Genomic DNA, 15,165 nt, shown 5'->3' with positions numbered 1-15,165 from the left:
TAGTCCTTGAGGAGCTGCCTACACTGGCAGAGAACCTGGGTTATAATGGGAAGCTTATGATTAAGAAGAAATATAGAGGGAAGTGGGAGATTGTAAAACTTAGTACAGTTGGAAAGGTGACATCTTGGCTTAAGTTTTATCTCAGCTCATTCAAGTGACATAATGAATTACCTAGAGCATGCCATGAGTTTTACTAAGCAATTGAAGATGAAACAATGAAAGAGAATGATTACACATCTTCCTATTCTATATATATGGGCCATTAGACAAGACAGACATTGCACAAGTAATCAACTAAAATAATTACTTATTTTAATTGATAAAATAAAAACTAATAAAGATAATTAGTTATTTGATATACCAAATACATAAGTCTAGACTGTTCATAAAGAACATAAGGTGTGTACATCCTGCTGTGGGTAAAAGGCTTTGAAGACATGTTATAATATGGGTAAATGAGTCACAATAAGCTGTACAAAGTGACAAACAACTTCCTGTGATCATTCTAAAGGTAATGGAAGAAAGCTAGTGAGTAAGGAATTGGGAGAGTTGATGGAGAAGGCACAGGTAGGCTTGGGAAGGAAGAGAAGAACCACATCACGCAAAGTCAAGACCCCTGTGTAAACTTGAGGCATTGGTCTTAGAACCATGGGAAACCATGGAAGAGGTTTTGAATGACATTGCTACAGTCTTCTTAGAACAGCTGGCTGTGGCCAGCAGATTGAAAAGAAGACAAGAGATGGTGGCCAGACCAGCTGGGCCAATAAAAGGGTCAAAAGTCCCTCTGTGATTTACATATCACACATGAATTGATATTTTTCTGGAATTAGGAGAAAGTGAGCTAATATATCATGCCAAGTTCAATTTTTAAAGTAGAATAATATGTACCTAATTTATAATTTGGGAGTGTCTTATAGAAAAAACATGTAGTGTCAAGAAAATATGCTTCCATATTCAATATAATATGAACATAATACATTAAAAATTAGCAATGTGGGGAGGGGAAAAAAATTAGCAATGTTCTAATAAAAAATCATTTAAAAGTCACAGCCATCTGGGGTCAGGGAGAAGCTGTCAAGCCAAAAACTGACTAATGCCCTGATTTCCCACAAGATGGCAGCAGTACAGCTGCTACAACTCATCAGTCATCAAAGCAGTTAGGAATCCATCATTTAAATTGAGAGATCCTCAAGTGCAAAAAGTAAATTCCCATATATATATATTATATATATATAATATATATACATAATATATATATACATAATATATATATGTTATATATGTTCCCATGGATGTGCATATGTAGCTCTCGCCCATCTTTTTCAGTTACAGCTTCCTGCTATAAATTCCAGAGCTAATTCAACTGTTGTTAAAAGTGAAATTCTGATGAAATGGTATGCAATTCCTGTTCCACAGGCCACTCTCTTACCTTGCCTCTGGCCAGTAATACTGATGCCTAACTAAGGAATGCAGCAAACAAACTATGCAAATCATGAAGATAAATAAGAACAATCCAAAGTCGTAAACTGAACGCTTTTTGAAATGTCAAGGAATACATGTGGACTTTTCTAAAATTTGGAGAGATAATTTAAGGATAGTAAGGAATATGAAAACAAACATGCAAATATTATCAGGAGTTTGAGTATTTGAGCTTTTCAACACTCAGGCCATTTTTGCTATAATTTTCTATCTAATGAAAACTAACAGGCAGTTGGCTAAGAGTTCTGTGCATTTAAGATATATCAAGAAAAACAAAAAAGCAGAAGTCTGATTCACTCCTTTCCAATACATTGTTCCAGTGAGCACCTGCCCAGCTGACCTACCCCTTCTCATCCTTGCCCATGTGAGAGCACCCACTCTTAGCTCACGAGAAAGCTTCTTCTTCCACTTGGTGAGCCCAGTTCCACCCCAGAGCCCTTCCTGAAGCTCCAAGCTCCCATAACAACCATTATTGACTGCGCTGAAGTGTGTCTGTCTTGGTTTAGTTAAAAATTAGCAGGACATTTTCTGGTTACACTTACGTAATCTCTGCATATCTAACACCCAGTGCTATATAGTCTGTTTTTGAAAATGATCCATATGAATTGATGAAAGACACATTTTCCAGGTTAAAAACCATGAAAAATTATCAAGTTAATTTTGGGGTCACATGGAATTTTGATAAACTGTTTCATTGGAGCAGATAGTCACTCCTGCATCACACTTGCATATTTGTTTAAAAAAATGCTACCTTTTTCTGAAACTAATGAAGACAAATTTCTCTACAGCATCTATAAGGTACTTTGCTTTGATTTTAAGAACCCAAGCCATTATGGACCATTGAGATGTCTTAGCAGGTAAGAACACTTGCTACAAAGCCCTGGAACCCACATAGTGGAAGGAGAGAACCAACTCCACAAAGTTATGCTCTGACCTCCACATACGGCATTCATGTATACACACAATCAACCAATCAATATTATTTTTTAAATTACAGAATCCAATACCTTGGTTTAACTCCCAGCACCATAGGAAAAAAAATGATAAATTCAGTATCTACCACTAAATCCAGCACTTTTTTCCCTTAACAAAGGATATTAGGGTCCAACCTCTAATAGTCTTTCCCTGGGGCTTCCTGAAGAGATGCTACGAATGGCAAGAAATAATCTGAGGGAATGAATCTAAGTACACCTAGCTCTTTAGACCATTCACTTTATTCTTCTGAGACAAAATTTGCCAGTCCTCCCAGGGAACTGGTCTCCATATCTTACAAGCAGTAGTAACTCTTTTACAATACAATGAGAGGCTTTCAAGGTCCCCATAAGAGCATTGATAATCAGCTTCACTTGCAACCCAAAAGGGGAGTGAGTAAAGGAGGTGGGGTCAAATAAGGGCTGGAAGCTGTTAATAAATCAGAAAAGGAATGTATGTGCTCAAAATATATTCTTAGAAGTGGTTAGGTGAAACACTATGAGTTTATCATAAATGTGCTCAAACTACAATCTTAGAAATGGTTAGGTAAAAGAGTTTATGAGTCACTGAAATAAAACTGCCCTTTTTTTCTGCCACTGTTTTCTGGCAGGGTAGGGAAAAAGTACTCAATAGGTAGGTAACTTGTGTCACAGCTTGAAGCACCTGGTATGAAAAAGCCCTTTTGCTCTAAGTAAGTTGCTCCAAGGTGCCACTCGGGCTATGAGAGAAAGGGGATTTGAGCTTAATTTGCACAAGAAGCAAAGCTATGTTCCTAACTTAAACCTGGCCTAGGCGATGTCTCCACATGGATATTTACCTAGCAGATGGTCTGGAGAGCTTATTCTGTCTGCCATTTGTCCTTGGATGCTTTTTCCAGAGCTGGTCCTGGTTTTGTGTGATTGCTAAAGGAGATAGTTGTGGAAGGCAAACATCTGAATTCTAATGCTAAAAAGTAGGAGAAAGCCTGGAAGCAGGAAGCCTTGCCTATGTGACTGTATTCAAATACCTTAGTTGTATATGCCCAAGGGATGATCACTCCACACTGTTTAGAAGTTCTTAGGAAAAGAATCAATTGGGGAAGCTATGATAGTGCACATGAAATTCATAGCAGAAAACAGCTGATATATTAGAAGCCAAATAATGCTGTGGGATAATGCTTTTGTACATTAGTTTAATAAAACACTGATTGGCCAGTAGCCAGGCAGGAAGTACAGGCAGGATAAGCAGACAAGGAGAGTTCTGGGTAGAGGAAGGCTGAGTCAGGAGATGCTAGCCCGCCATCCAGGAAGCAACATGTAATGGCACACAGGTAAAGCCATGGAATATGTGGTGACATATAGATTAACAGAAATGGGCTGAGTTTATGTATAAGAGCTAGTCAGTAGTTAGCCTGAGCTAATGGCCAAGCAGTTTTAATTAATACAAGCCTCTGTGTGTTTACTTGGGTCTGAGCAGCTGTGGACCAGGCAGGACACAGGGAAACTTTTGGCTACAAAACAACACCAAATACTCCTTGAGCCTTGGCTTCCTCTGGAAAAATTTCTTGATTCTTCCAGGTAATAGCTTTGCCATAGTCAGCTGAATTTCTACTTTATATTTCTGCAGCCTGCAGCATTTCCTCTCAGCGCACTCTTTAGTGAGATATCTAAAGATATTCTAGCAGTTCATTAGATTGAATTTTAAGAAGAAAAATCATTAAAAAGATCCTACTAACTCGCAAGAAACTTTCACTTCCATTTTCTGGTAATAATGTTAGAGAGTGGAAAGGTAGAGCTAAAAAATGAAACAATATCTTAACATGTGCTTAGATTAGCATGGCCATAAAAGTTCTAAGAGCCTGAGGCTCCAAAAGATAGAAGCTTATTGCTATGTGAAGTATTAAACTTCTAATTTGAAGAGACTCGTTTATCCTGTGAAATACCACAGGCTGACATTGTCCATCCTGAGATGACATGACTTCTCATAGCTATTCATTCTACTTTCCATATAGGACAAGCCTTTTTATAAACTTTGATATGGTGATAGGAGGCTGCATTAAACTCTGCCAAGGAATAACACATTCTGAGTAAAAGTTTCCTGAATATTCCTGAAATCTATTGCCCATTGCTCAAAGGGTAAATGGGTTGTGGGGCACAGTGACACTGAATGTATGGTAGGTCAAGATATTACCAGAAACACAGAGTTATCAACAGACAATAGATATTACAAGTCTAAAGATGCACTTAGTTTATCAGCACAGAACTATCATGAGGTTATCATGTCCTCAAATCATCTAGATCCCTAGGAAAAATCAAGCCTCTTCCCAACTTTGTACAAGGAAAATGCAGACATACAGGATAGCCCAGGTGAGTTGGTTCTCTCCTTCTGCCATGTAGTTCCCAGAGATCCAGCTCAGGTCATCAGGCTCAGTGACTAATTAAAAACAAACAAACAAACAAACAAAAAACTTCAAAAAAATGCCTTAGACTGCCAGAATTAAGGGAGTTTTTGTTTGTTTGTTTGTTTGTTTTGTTTTTTCACTTTCTTACAGTTTGCAAAATAATTTTCAGTGGTCAATTACAGGTTTTTAAATCTGAAGATAAAGTACCTAGAAACAAACAGTTCTGTTTCTTGAAGTAGGAGACATCAACATAAATGCAGAGGTTTCATCCCTAAATCTTACTACTGTCTCTACTTAAATCTACCACATGATACACACTGATACCAATCAGCTCTGCCCTGACAGTGGCCTGTCTCTTCATAGCACCTGAAGGTGAGCTTATACTTCATAGCCCTTTACCAGATGCCAACTCAATTACATACACTATCTCAGGTAACCCCTACCATTATTCATCAGCATCTTCTTGGCATCCTTACTTTACAGACAAGGAATCAAGGCAAGACACTGTACACTTTGGTACAGGAGAGTTTTAGGAACCATTTTAAGTTTGTCTAAATCTAAAACCAAGGTTTCCTTTACTGTTTGCCCCTGTCCAACACATCTGTGGCAAAAAGCAACAGAGCAAGCCTTTCCTCTGAGAGTTTCTATCCTTGGCAACATTGACCAATGAAGACATAAGGCATTTGTAAAAAAAATTTCCTCTTTCTTATCCTCAGTGTTTAGACAAGATTCTTGGGAGAACACATGAAGCTCTCTTGAATGGAGTATCCACTCCTCCTCAGTAATAAGGACATCCTCCAATAATACTATTTTGATAATTATAATATGTAACCAAGCTTGACATGGTAGCACACACTTGTAATCCCAGAGTTGATAAGACTGAGGCAAGAAGTTTCTGAGTTTTAAGGCCAATCTGGGCTACATAGCAATACCTTGTCCCTACACCCCTAAGAAGGAAAGAAAGAAAGAAAAAAAGAAAGAAAGAAAAAAAGAAAGACAAGAAAGAAAGAAAAGAAAGATTGAAAGAAAGAAAGAAAGAAAGAAAGAAAGAAAGAAAGAAAGAAAGAAAGAAAGAAAGAAAGAAAGAAAGAAAGAAAGAAAGAAAGGAGGGAGGAAGGGAAGAAAAGAAAAGAAAAACAACCATAACTCTATACAGTTTCATTACTTAAGACTATGCATAAAAGTTCTCTGGCAGTTACTCAAATCCATTCAAGGTTATAATTGTAAATTTTAAGATGAAGATAGAGGCCAGTTCAATGACTCAATGATTAAAGGCACTTTCCACCAAGTCCAATCCCCACAGAACCACATGATGGAAGGATAGAATCTGTTCTCTATGTAAGTTGTCCTCTAGTCCACACACACATCATGCCGTGCACAAACTCCACTCCACACATATAAGCATACACACAAAAATTAACTATATTAATAACTTTTGTGTTTAAAACATATAAATAGATTTCATCTGCTGTTCAATTCAAGCTTACTGAGAGGCTAGTATTTTAGAACAAACAGAACTAAGTCCCTGTACCAGCTCTGTAACTAGCTCCATCCTATCACTTTGGGCAATTTACCTGCTAAAGTAATTTTCTTCCCATTCTTTTTCTGAGAAGTGTGTATTTCCTATTATTAAGAAAGTAGTAAGAAGCCTGGATATTCACATGCCTGCCCACCCCTCAACTGTAAAAATATGAGGAGGGAGGATAGTTCATCCCTCGAAGCCCCAAAGGAAATCAGCTGCTCATTGAGATAAAAGCTGAGGTATAAAACCAGTAGAGGGGAGCCGGTCAAGCAAAGAAGAACCATGAAGTTCTTTTTGCTTATGGTTGTTGTCTCCACCACGCTTGCTACTGCTTCTGTCCGCTTTGACAGGTAAATTTCCCTTCCTTTGGTCCAGTCTCTGGGTGAGAAGAAAATGAAGGAACATGTCTTTACAATTCACTGAATTTTTGTTTTGTTTTGTTTTGGATTGGGTTTTTTACTTCTTTGATTTTTGTCTTTTGACTACTTGAAGGGAGAAGGTATTCCGTGTGAAGCCCCAGGATGAAAAGCAAGCAAGTGTCTTAAAGGACTTGACCGAAACCATTGAGGTAAAGCATTCAAAGGGGTGTTATATCTTTCTTTTTTATTCTCTAAGAGATATTCTTTTTCATTTTATCTTCAATGCCCACAGGGATACCAAAGGCTGACAAACAACTGGAGATGACAGGAACCGTTAGAATAACTCATCAGTAGCCAACACCTCAGTTTTGTTTCCATAGTTGACTGCTTTTCCTTCCAGCTTCACAACCAACAGCTTCTAAATAAATTTGTAAAACAAGGGACATTCTTGGCACCTTTCTCATTGCCCCCTTTCTCTCCTGTCTGTATTCTGCATCAACCTAACCCCAACATCCACTCCAATTTCTCCTGGTGACTTCTGTTCAAGTACAAACTAATGAGAGTAAAGTACTGGCTGAAGTTAGCTTTGCTAAGAGTGGGTACACTTTCAAAGGATATTCTTAACTGTAAAGAGTTCCTTAAACTCAACAGAAAAAGGGACATTCTCTATGGTTTAGCCACTCCTTTTATACAAGTCACCAGTGACCTTCTGTTTCATATTTACCAGCAAATAACACCTTTAAGACACAGGACCTGAAGTAGAAAGATAGTAAGTGAAAGGGCCGAGATTACACATCACATTTAAACCCAGAACCAAGCCTGGCTTTCATTCTAGTCACACTCATCTCTTCAGTCAAAACAGTAAAAAAAAAGTTCTGTCAATTCTAATTCTTAAGTATTCCTCACATCCACACCACCACCTCCTCTGATGCCAATGGCAAGTCCATCCTGCCTGTCCTGGAGCATTTCCAATGTCTGTTTTCTAGCACATCCAGGGTATTAAATTAGTCCTGCCTCCCACAAAGCCAAGTGTTCACCGCAATCTTAAAACTTGACAGCTATGCTTCCTAATTTGAAAATGTCTATGAGGATGGCATGCTCTTTAGAGCCAGATTGGCTTTGTGGACTTAGGCAAGTTACAGATGCTCACAGGGCATCTACCTCTTCTTCTGTAACATGCAGCTGATTTCCAGTAGCAACAGCAGCAGCAAATGGATACCACAGGCTTCTGGTTTTGTTTTTTGTTTTGTTTTTTTTTTTTAAAAAAAAAAAAAAAAAAAAAAAAAAAAAACCTATTAAAGCATTTTCTGTGGGTTTTGGTGTGGCCAGTGTCCTCCGTGATTTGCCACATAGCTACACTCTTTAGTCCTAAACCCCTCCTCTCTGTTTCCTGCCCCTAGAGATCCACTGACATCACAATTTCACCAATCTTGTATCCATTTTCTCATGAGGAATGTTATTTTCCAATTTTTTATCTGACTAAGTCTTTCTGTTTCTACAAGACTCAGATGGGTCAATATATCCTGCAGGAAGTTGCCTTGCTCTATCTAAGTGAGGACATCCTGCCCTTTCCTCTGCTGTTGGCTAACATAATAGAAATATGTGTACTCAGCATTGTCTGCTACACAAAACCTCCTCTTACAATTTTCCTGTGAGACACTTCTGTGACATCCACCTCTGTGCTTGCTACTTAGTAAATGTTCACAACAGTTCTTTGAGCTTGAAATTTTTTCTCCAAGTTTTCGTTCTTTAACACAGATATTGCTATTGTGTAATGCTGATATCTAGCCCATAAACTAACCCCTGATGTGTCCAACTTATGCTATGATGTTTCAAAGTAAATAGACATGTTGGTTGGTTCATAAAAACCTCATGTTGTCCTATAATAGACTGCCCAAGAGTTAGCGTGTGATGTAACTAAGAGACATCAAAGGTAACTCGAACATGCCTCAGTCTTGTTGTGATGGTAGAGACTGGGCATCTCCTTCACATCTCCCAAGTGGGGTGTGATGGTGGAGATTGGGCATCTCCTTCACATCTTCCAGGTGGGATATGATGCTGGAGATTGGGCTTCTCCTTTGCATCTCCCAGATGGGGTGTGATGGTGGAGACTGAGCATCTCCTTTGCATCTCTTAGGCAGACACGGGGCTTCTCTCTTCCATCCCCTAGATGGAGAATTTGTACTTCACTTGGCTCCAAAAGTGACTGTAATTTTAAAGAAACCCAAGAACTGGAATCTTCTCTATTTTAACCAGAATTTTGTCCTTGTGGGCTTATTAATCAAATTGCTGAAATTAGCTATGGGAACATAGCAAAGAGGAAATCATCACTTACGAAATCTCAGAATGTCTAAGGATATATATTCACCTCACTATATCCAGAGTACTCACCAGGGAATCCTATTGGCCATGTTTTTGGTTTTTTTTTTCATTAAGGAACACTGAAAAATAATCAGTTCCAATGACTTAATCAAGGATGTATTATTAAAATAATAAAATTAATAAAGTACACCTTCTTGATAAATACAAACCTCCTAGAAATTCCAGAATTCACAGAGAAATCCATGGGAGGAGCCAAAAAGTTCTAAAAGCCAGATTACAGACAGCTGTGGTTAAATCAATTATGAAATAATCCTATTCACATCCAAAATGATAGAAGCAAAGGGAGATTAACCAAAGAAGTTGTCTCTTCTACTGGCTTTGACAAGTGCATTGTCCTAAAACACTAGTTAGTATAAATTAATTTATTTCCTACTCCTTAATATTCAACAGTTCTTCAATACATTTGTCAAAACATTTTTCATTAGCTTATTAGTTATAAAGAGCTCTACACCATTTTATGGTGCATAATACATGGTCAGTGTGTGTGTGGTATCTCTGTGTGCTATAATGCATGCTCTCTTGTTTCGGGATAACCTATATGATACTCATTTGAAAATTGAGGCCTGAAGAAATGTTCAAATATCTTTATCACTTTGCCTTTTTCCTTTGAGAAAGGATTTCTCCCTGACCCAGTAACCAGCAAGCCCCAGAAATCGTCATGTTTTTATCCCCACAGTTCTGAAGTTATAGATATGCATGGCCACGCTCAGCTTTTTAACTGTATACATGTTTGGTAAACAAACAAGCTACAGCTAACAGTGAGCTTGTCTCTGCAGCTTGATTTCTGGTATCCAGATGCTATCCATGATGTTGCTGCTAATATGACAGTGGATTTCCGAGTTAGTGAGAAGGAATCTCAAACTATCCAGTCTACCTTGGAACAACACAAAATGAACTATGAGTAAGTCCTGGACAAATTTCTATTTATGTTTCATAGAGTTTGAGTAACTCTGAAATCTTTAGGATGTTTTATAAATCTTTGAGGGTTGGGGGGGTGAATTTTATACATGAGTACACTGTATTTCCATCATTTCCAATCCTCTCTCTCCATCCTCCATCTCTTCCTGTGTCCTTCCATCTGCACCCTCTGGAATTCATGACTTCATCTTCTATAATTATTGATACACACACACACACACACACACACACACACACACACACACACACACACACACGCACACACACACATATACTTACTGAGACCACTTAGTGTTGCTCATAAGTACATGTGTTTAGAGCTGACCACATGGGACTATATAACCTATCATGAGTCTCATCCCTGAAGAAAACTGATTATCCCTCTTTCAGCAGTTATAGACTTCTTGTAGCTCTTCACCTAGTAATGGGTCTTGTGAAATTTGTCTTATCCATGTTGGCGTGTTGACTGCTGTGATCATTATGCAGACCTTGTGTAGGCAACTATATTGTTGGGATTTCATGGGCAAAGCAAATCTGTTATATCTAGAAGTCACCATCTTTCAGAAATCCTGATCTTCTGGTTCTTACCATCTTTCTGCCCTCTCTTGCAAGGTTTTCCTCAACTTAAGTGGAAAGATTGTATCCTAGATATACAAACTAGGGCTTGGCACCCCACAGTTACTTATTCTTTGTGATGTTGACCAGCTGTGGATCTCTGCAAGATCCCATCTCTTGCAAAATGAAGCTTCTTTGGTGAAGGGTTAGAGCTAAGTCTATGGGTATATGGATAAGTGCTTAGAATGTAGGTAGAAGCAATATTGACTTAGGGAAATGGCAGTAATAGGTTTTTCTCTAGGGCAGTGGTTCCCAACCTGTGCGTCATGACCCTTTGGGCAAAAATTATTTACATTATGATGCATAACAGTAGCAAAATTACAGTTATGAAGTAGCAACAAAAACATTTTTATGTTTGTGGTCACCACAATATGAAGAACTGTATTAAAGGGTCACAGCATTAAGAAGGTTGAGAACCACTGCTCTAGGCTCTATGACCTCTCCAGCTATGAATTCCTTCCTACTGAATGAGCCTTAAGTCCAACTAAACAGTTATTGTTTACTCTTAATATAAAAGTGCCAGTAACCTGGCGTGATGGCACATGCTTTTTTAATCCCAGCACTCTGGAAGAAGAAGCAGGAGGATTTCTATGAGTTCAAGGATAGTCTGGTCTACATAGAGAGACCCTGTCTCAAAAGACCAAAAAAAAAAGAAGCACAAAAAGAAAAGAGAAAGGAAGGAAGAATAAAAGTGTCACTAGGGGATATCTTGCCTTGTCAGATGGTCATTGCTATGGTTCTTAGGTTTTTCAAGCAGGTAGGACTGTTAATTGCTTCTCTCCCTTGGCAGCTTGCATACACCTTCTGATATGGTAAAAGCTAATCCTCAGGGAGAAGGTTTCCAGATCCGTTCCAGCAAGTCCTGTGTCTGAAATGTGTAGTGTCTTCAAATATAGGTCTTACCTTCAAGGTCTGGGAGACAACCAAGGGTAAGGGCAACAGCCTATGTTGTTTCTGGGGGCGTGCCTTGGACCCCTGACCAACAGCATGAAGGGAGGCTGGCCTTGACTGGAACTGGGGGCTTTGTTAGTCTGTGGCTCCATAGGAGGACCTTTATCACCTCATGTGGCAGAACTCTATTAACTCAACATTAACTCTGTGGGTGTGTTTAAGTAAGTTTATAAAACAATATGCTAGCTGGGCGGTGGTGGCGCACGCCTTTAATCCCAGCACTCGGGAGGCAGAGCCAGGCGGATCTCTGTGAGTTCGAGGCCAGCCTGGGCTACCAAGTGAGTCTCAGGAAAGGCGCAAAGCTACACAGAGAAACCCTGTCTCGAAAAACCAAAAAAAAAAAAAAATATATATGCTTTTCTACAGCTTTTTCAAATATTCTTAGTGTTATTTTTCTCTGCTTTCTCCTTGTACCCTCCTCAGGTTAAGCTCTTCTCCTTGTTTATCCTTTTCTCCCTTTCTACTTTCCTGGTTTCTGCATTTATTCCAGGTTATCTACTTACATCTAAAGAGTTGGAGCTAGATTCCACAAATAGGAGAGAGTATATGGCATTTGGCATTTGTCTTCCTGGGTCTAGGTTACCTCATTCAGTAAAATATTTTACAGTTACATCCATACAATGGAACTATTGTAAAATTGGGCCTGCCAAACATTAAAGTGATGTGTATAGAAGATAAAATTTACAGTTTCTTTCAGACTATTGGAGTATATTTGTAGAGGTGATAGGGTTATTGGCAGTTTACTCTCCATCTTACATTTGCTCTGATCTAAATAAATGACAGTAGCCTACATCTTCTAGCTCCATAAGGAGAGAGCTCAGATATGAACAAGCAGGACAGCCTAAGCAGGGGCACATCATCATAACTGATTAGTAATCAGCCCAGGGTTCGTGAGCTATGGGTAATGACTAACACTGTCTTCTTTTTTTAATTGTCCTGACATATAAAAGGAAATTTATTATTCAGACACACGGGGGGGGGGGGTGTGGGAGAGAGAGAGGAGAGAGAGAGAGAGAGAATAATCAATAAATTAATTATATTTTTAGGAAAGAAAATTGACCTCAACAAAAGCAAAGTAATAGAATAAGACTTAAACTGCAGAAGAAAGAATTTTAAATAACCAGTTAAGGAGTAAATAATTCTGCCCCCTGGAACAGTAAAAAGAAATTATAATTGAACAACAACCATGGGTCATATACCAGTCTGAGTCCTGGGACCATTGATACAAACAAGATAATATCCTTGTGATGAATATCATAAACCAATTCACAATTTAGAAAATAAACTGTGTTTTTATACCTTCAAACACTCAGATGATATTGAGGGATGCGTTTTTAACCTCACCATGAACTATCATCATGTCAAACATCAATAAATGCTACCTCTTTCCTTTTGAACTTGCTACAGCATATTTCACTGTGGAAGTTAATGCTTTATTCAAAAGGCCTTTTTGCTTCTAATAAAGTAAAGATATTAATGTCTATAATATTGTATTGCATAGTAAGGTGTGCTGTGACCCACCACAGCTTAACCGTATTTATGATATTTTACAGTATCATAAACATGTTATTGCTTAAAATAAAAGCAAATATAAAAATACTCTTGATTCTAGTTTTTAATAGCAGAAATTATTGAATTAATTACTGATCACTGATTTTGTTTTTGCTATTGCTTCAAGAAGACTGTGATGCAAATATAGAAAGTTGAGCATTCAAACTTTTTGATTAATATGTTTGTATATATTCTTCTAAATTTTCATAAATAGAATCATTAAAATTAGAAACAGGTACCTTGCAGAGATTTCAGATTCAGTCCTAAGATTGCAGAAACCCCTGGGACATTCTGTCATATTACACTAAATTTGGCTGCATCTTGATCTTTTCATCTGAAAGAAACAACTCCTCCACCCTTTAATACTGGTCATTGTGTCTCTAGATTTGTGGGGGTACCTGTAAACACTATAGCCAGCAGATAAATGAGCTGTGTGAGGCCAGAAGGAAATCCGGTTTGACATGATGTAGTTATCTGAGTTCAAACTTCTAGAGTCTGACCCTGAGAAGATTATTTTTGACTTATTTAAGTATAGTACAACTTTGGAAAAAAGTTTCCTCATAACAATTATCATGATTAAACTTAAGGCATGGTTGCATCAAAACTCTTTTGCAAAGTACCTGAAACTTCCTCCATAAGAATAGGTTCTATTGACTAAGAAACAACGGCCAGAATAAGAGTCTAGGAAGGAAGGATGTGGTAGACTCCTTTGCAAAATGCATGGGACTCTTTATTAAGAATGGGTTTTACTGACTGAGAAATAATACTCAGCAATCTCTGGGTATCGAATGAGGCCTAACCCTACAGATAAAAAAATAAATAAATAAACCCCCAGATTGTTAACTACATCCAGTCCCAGCTTTCTGGGCAGAAAACAGGTATAAATTCCTTCTGTTAAAGAGAAAAGCCTGCAAGCTTTCTCTAGTGCTCTATGAGCACAAGGACCTCACATCATCTACATGGATTCACTCCAAAACCTGACTTCTCAATTGTGATTTGTGCTCCAGTGGGCTACACCCTTCACTTTAAATAATTAATAGAGATCTGATATCAATTTCGCAAAGTTCCAGCTCAAACTAGAATACAATAGTGCTCAGCCAAATTCTGTATTTTCTGGCTTGAACAGCAGGATCAAAAAATGAAGAGTTCTGTTTTCCTTATTATTCTTCTAATGCAGACAAAATGCGCAATTTTTGACATGACTATAGATGGTTAAGTGAGTCACTGGAAGACTGAGGCAGAGGTTGATACCATACACCTAATCAAATACTCATCCTTTCCCTCTTGGGTCCTGAAGTGGCCCTGATCCTGTAAAGTGTAAATAAGATACTCACAATAAGTGTCATTTAATCTCTGACCCAGATAGTTTCTTGCTTCCTGCATCAAGAAGCAAAATGTTAAACTATTTGCTAAAATTAGACTTATCTATCTACAACAGGGTTTCTAGAAAGTGTCTCAATTTAGCTTCACACATGGGAAAGATATGTAATTAAATATCTCCCTCATAAATGTAAAAGTGGAAAGTGATCTTTAAAAACAAAAAAAATTTCAAATTCTGTATTCAAATCCATAATTTTATTTGCATATGAATTATGTGCATTACTATGTGTCAGTCAATAACAGAGGAGAGTTCTAAGAACAAAATGCCAGGCTGACTGAAACCACAGAAACTGGTTGGACACATGATTCACTTAGACACTCTTCATTAAGCAGTGCACACAAATGATTTTTCAGTTTAAAGCACTTATGCATGATATTTTTTTAATTTTCAGAAAATTCAGTTGCTAAAACAGATTTGATTTTAAAATAGAATGCTTAGTTCCTTTTTATTTATATTTTTACAAAGTCATAAAAGGCCAAATACAAAGTGCAACTAACCAGTGTACACTAAGAAGCCCAAGCAGACTGGCGAATGCATGTTTAATAATAAATGCATATACTGGACTAGGTGTCAGAGGGCAGATACCATATTTCAATCTGCAATTAAAACTCTAAATGTTTTCATGGATTTTACACATTGAGATAATCTCTAGCAT

General features: G+C 37.9%; 1 protein-coding gene across 1 annotated transcript in view; it reads left to right on the top strand.

Moving 5' to 3' along the window:
- The first annotated feature begins 6,635 nt into the window (after positions 1–6,635).
- Positions 6,636–15,165, top strand: part of Cpa3 (carboxypeptidase A3) — a 30,377-nt gene continuing 21,847 nt past the window's right edge. Inside the window, exons 1-3 of the mRNA XM_052732108.1 lie at positions 6,636–6,703; positions 6,846–6,921; positions 9,871–9,995. Coding sequence (XP_052588068.1) covers positions 6,636–6,703; positions 6,846–6,921; positions 9,871–9,995 — 269 coding nt within the window. The remainder of the gene's footprint in view (positions 6,704–6,845; positions 6,922–9,870; positions 9,996–15,165) is intronic.

This window comes from Peromyscus californicus, unplaced genomic scaffold, assembly GCF_007827085.1.
Source record: "Peromyscus californicus insignis strain IS unplaced genomic scaffold, ASM782708v3 Scaffold_9__1_contigs__length_137607984, whole genome shotgun sequence".
Taxonomy (NCBI): domain Eukaryota; kingdom Metazoa; phylum Chordata; class Mammalia; order Rodentia; family Cricetidae; genus Peromyscus; species Peromyscus californicus.
This window is presented reverse-complemented; position numbering and strand designations above follow the sequence as displayed.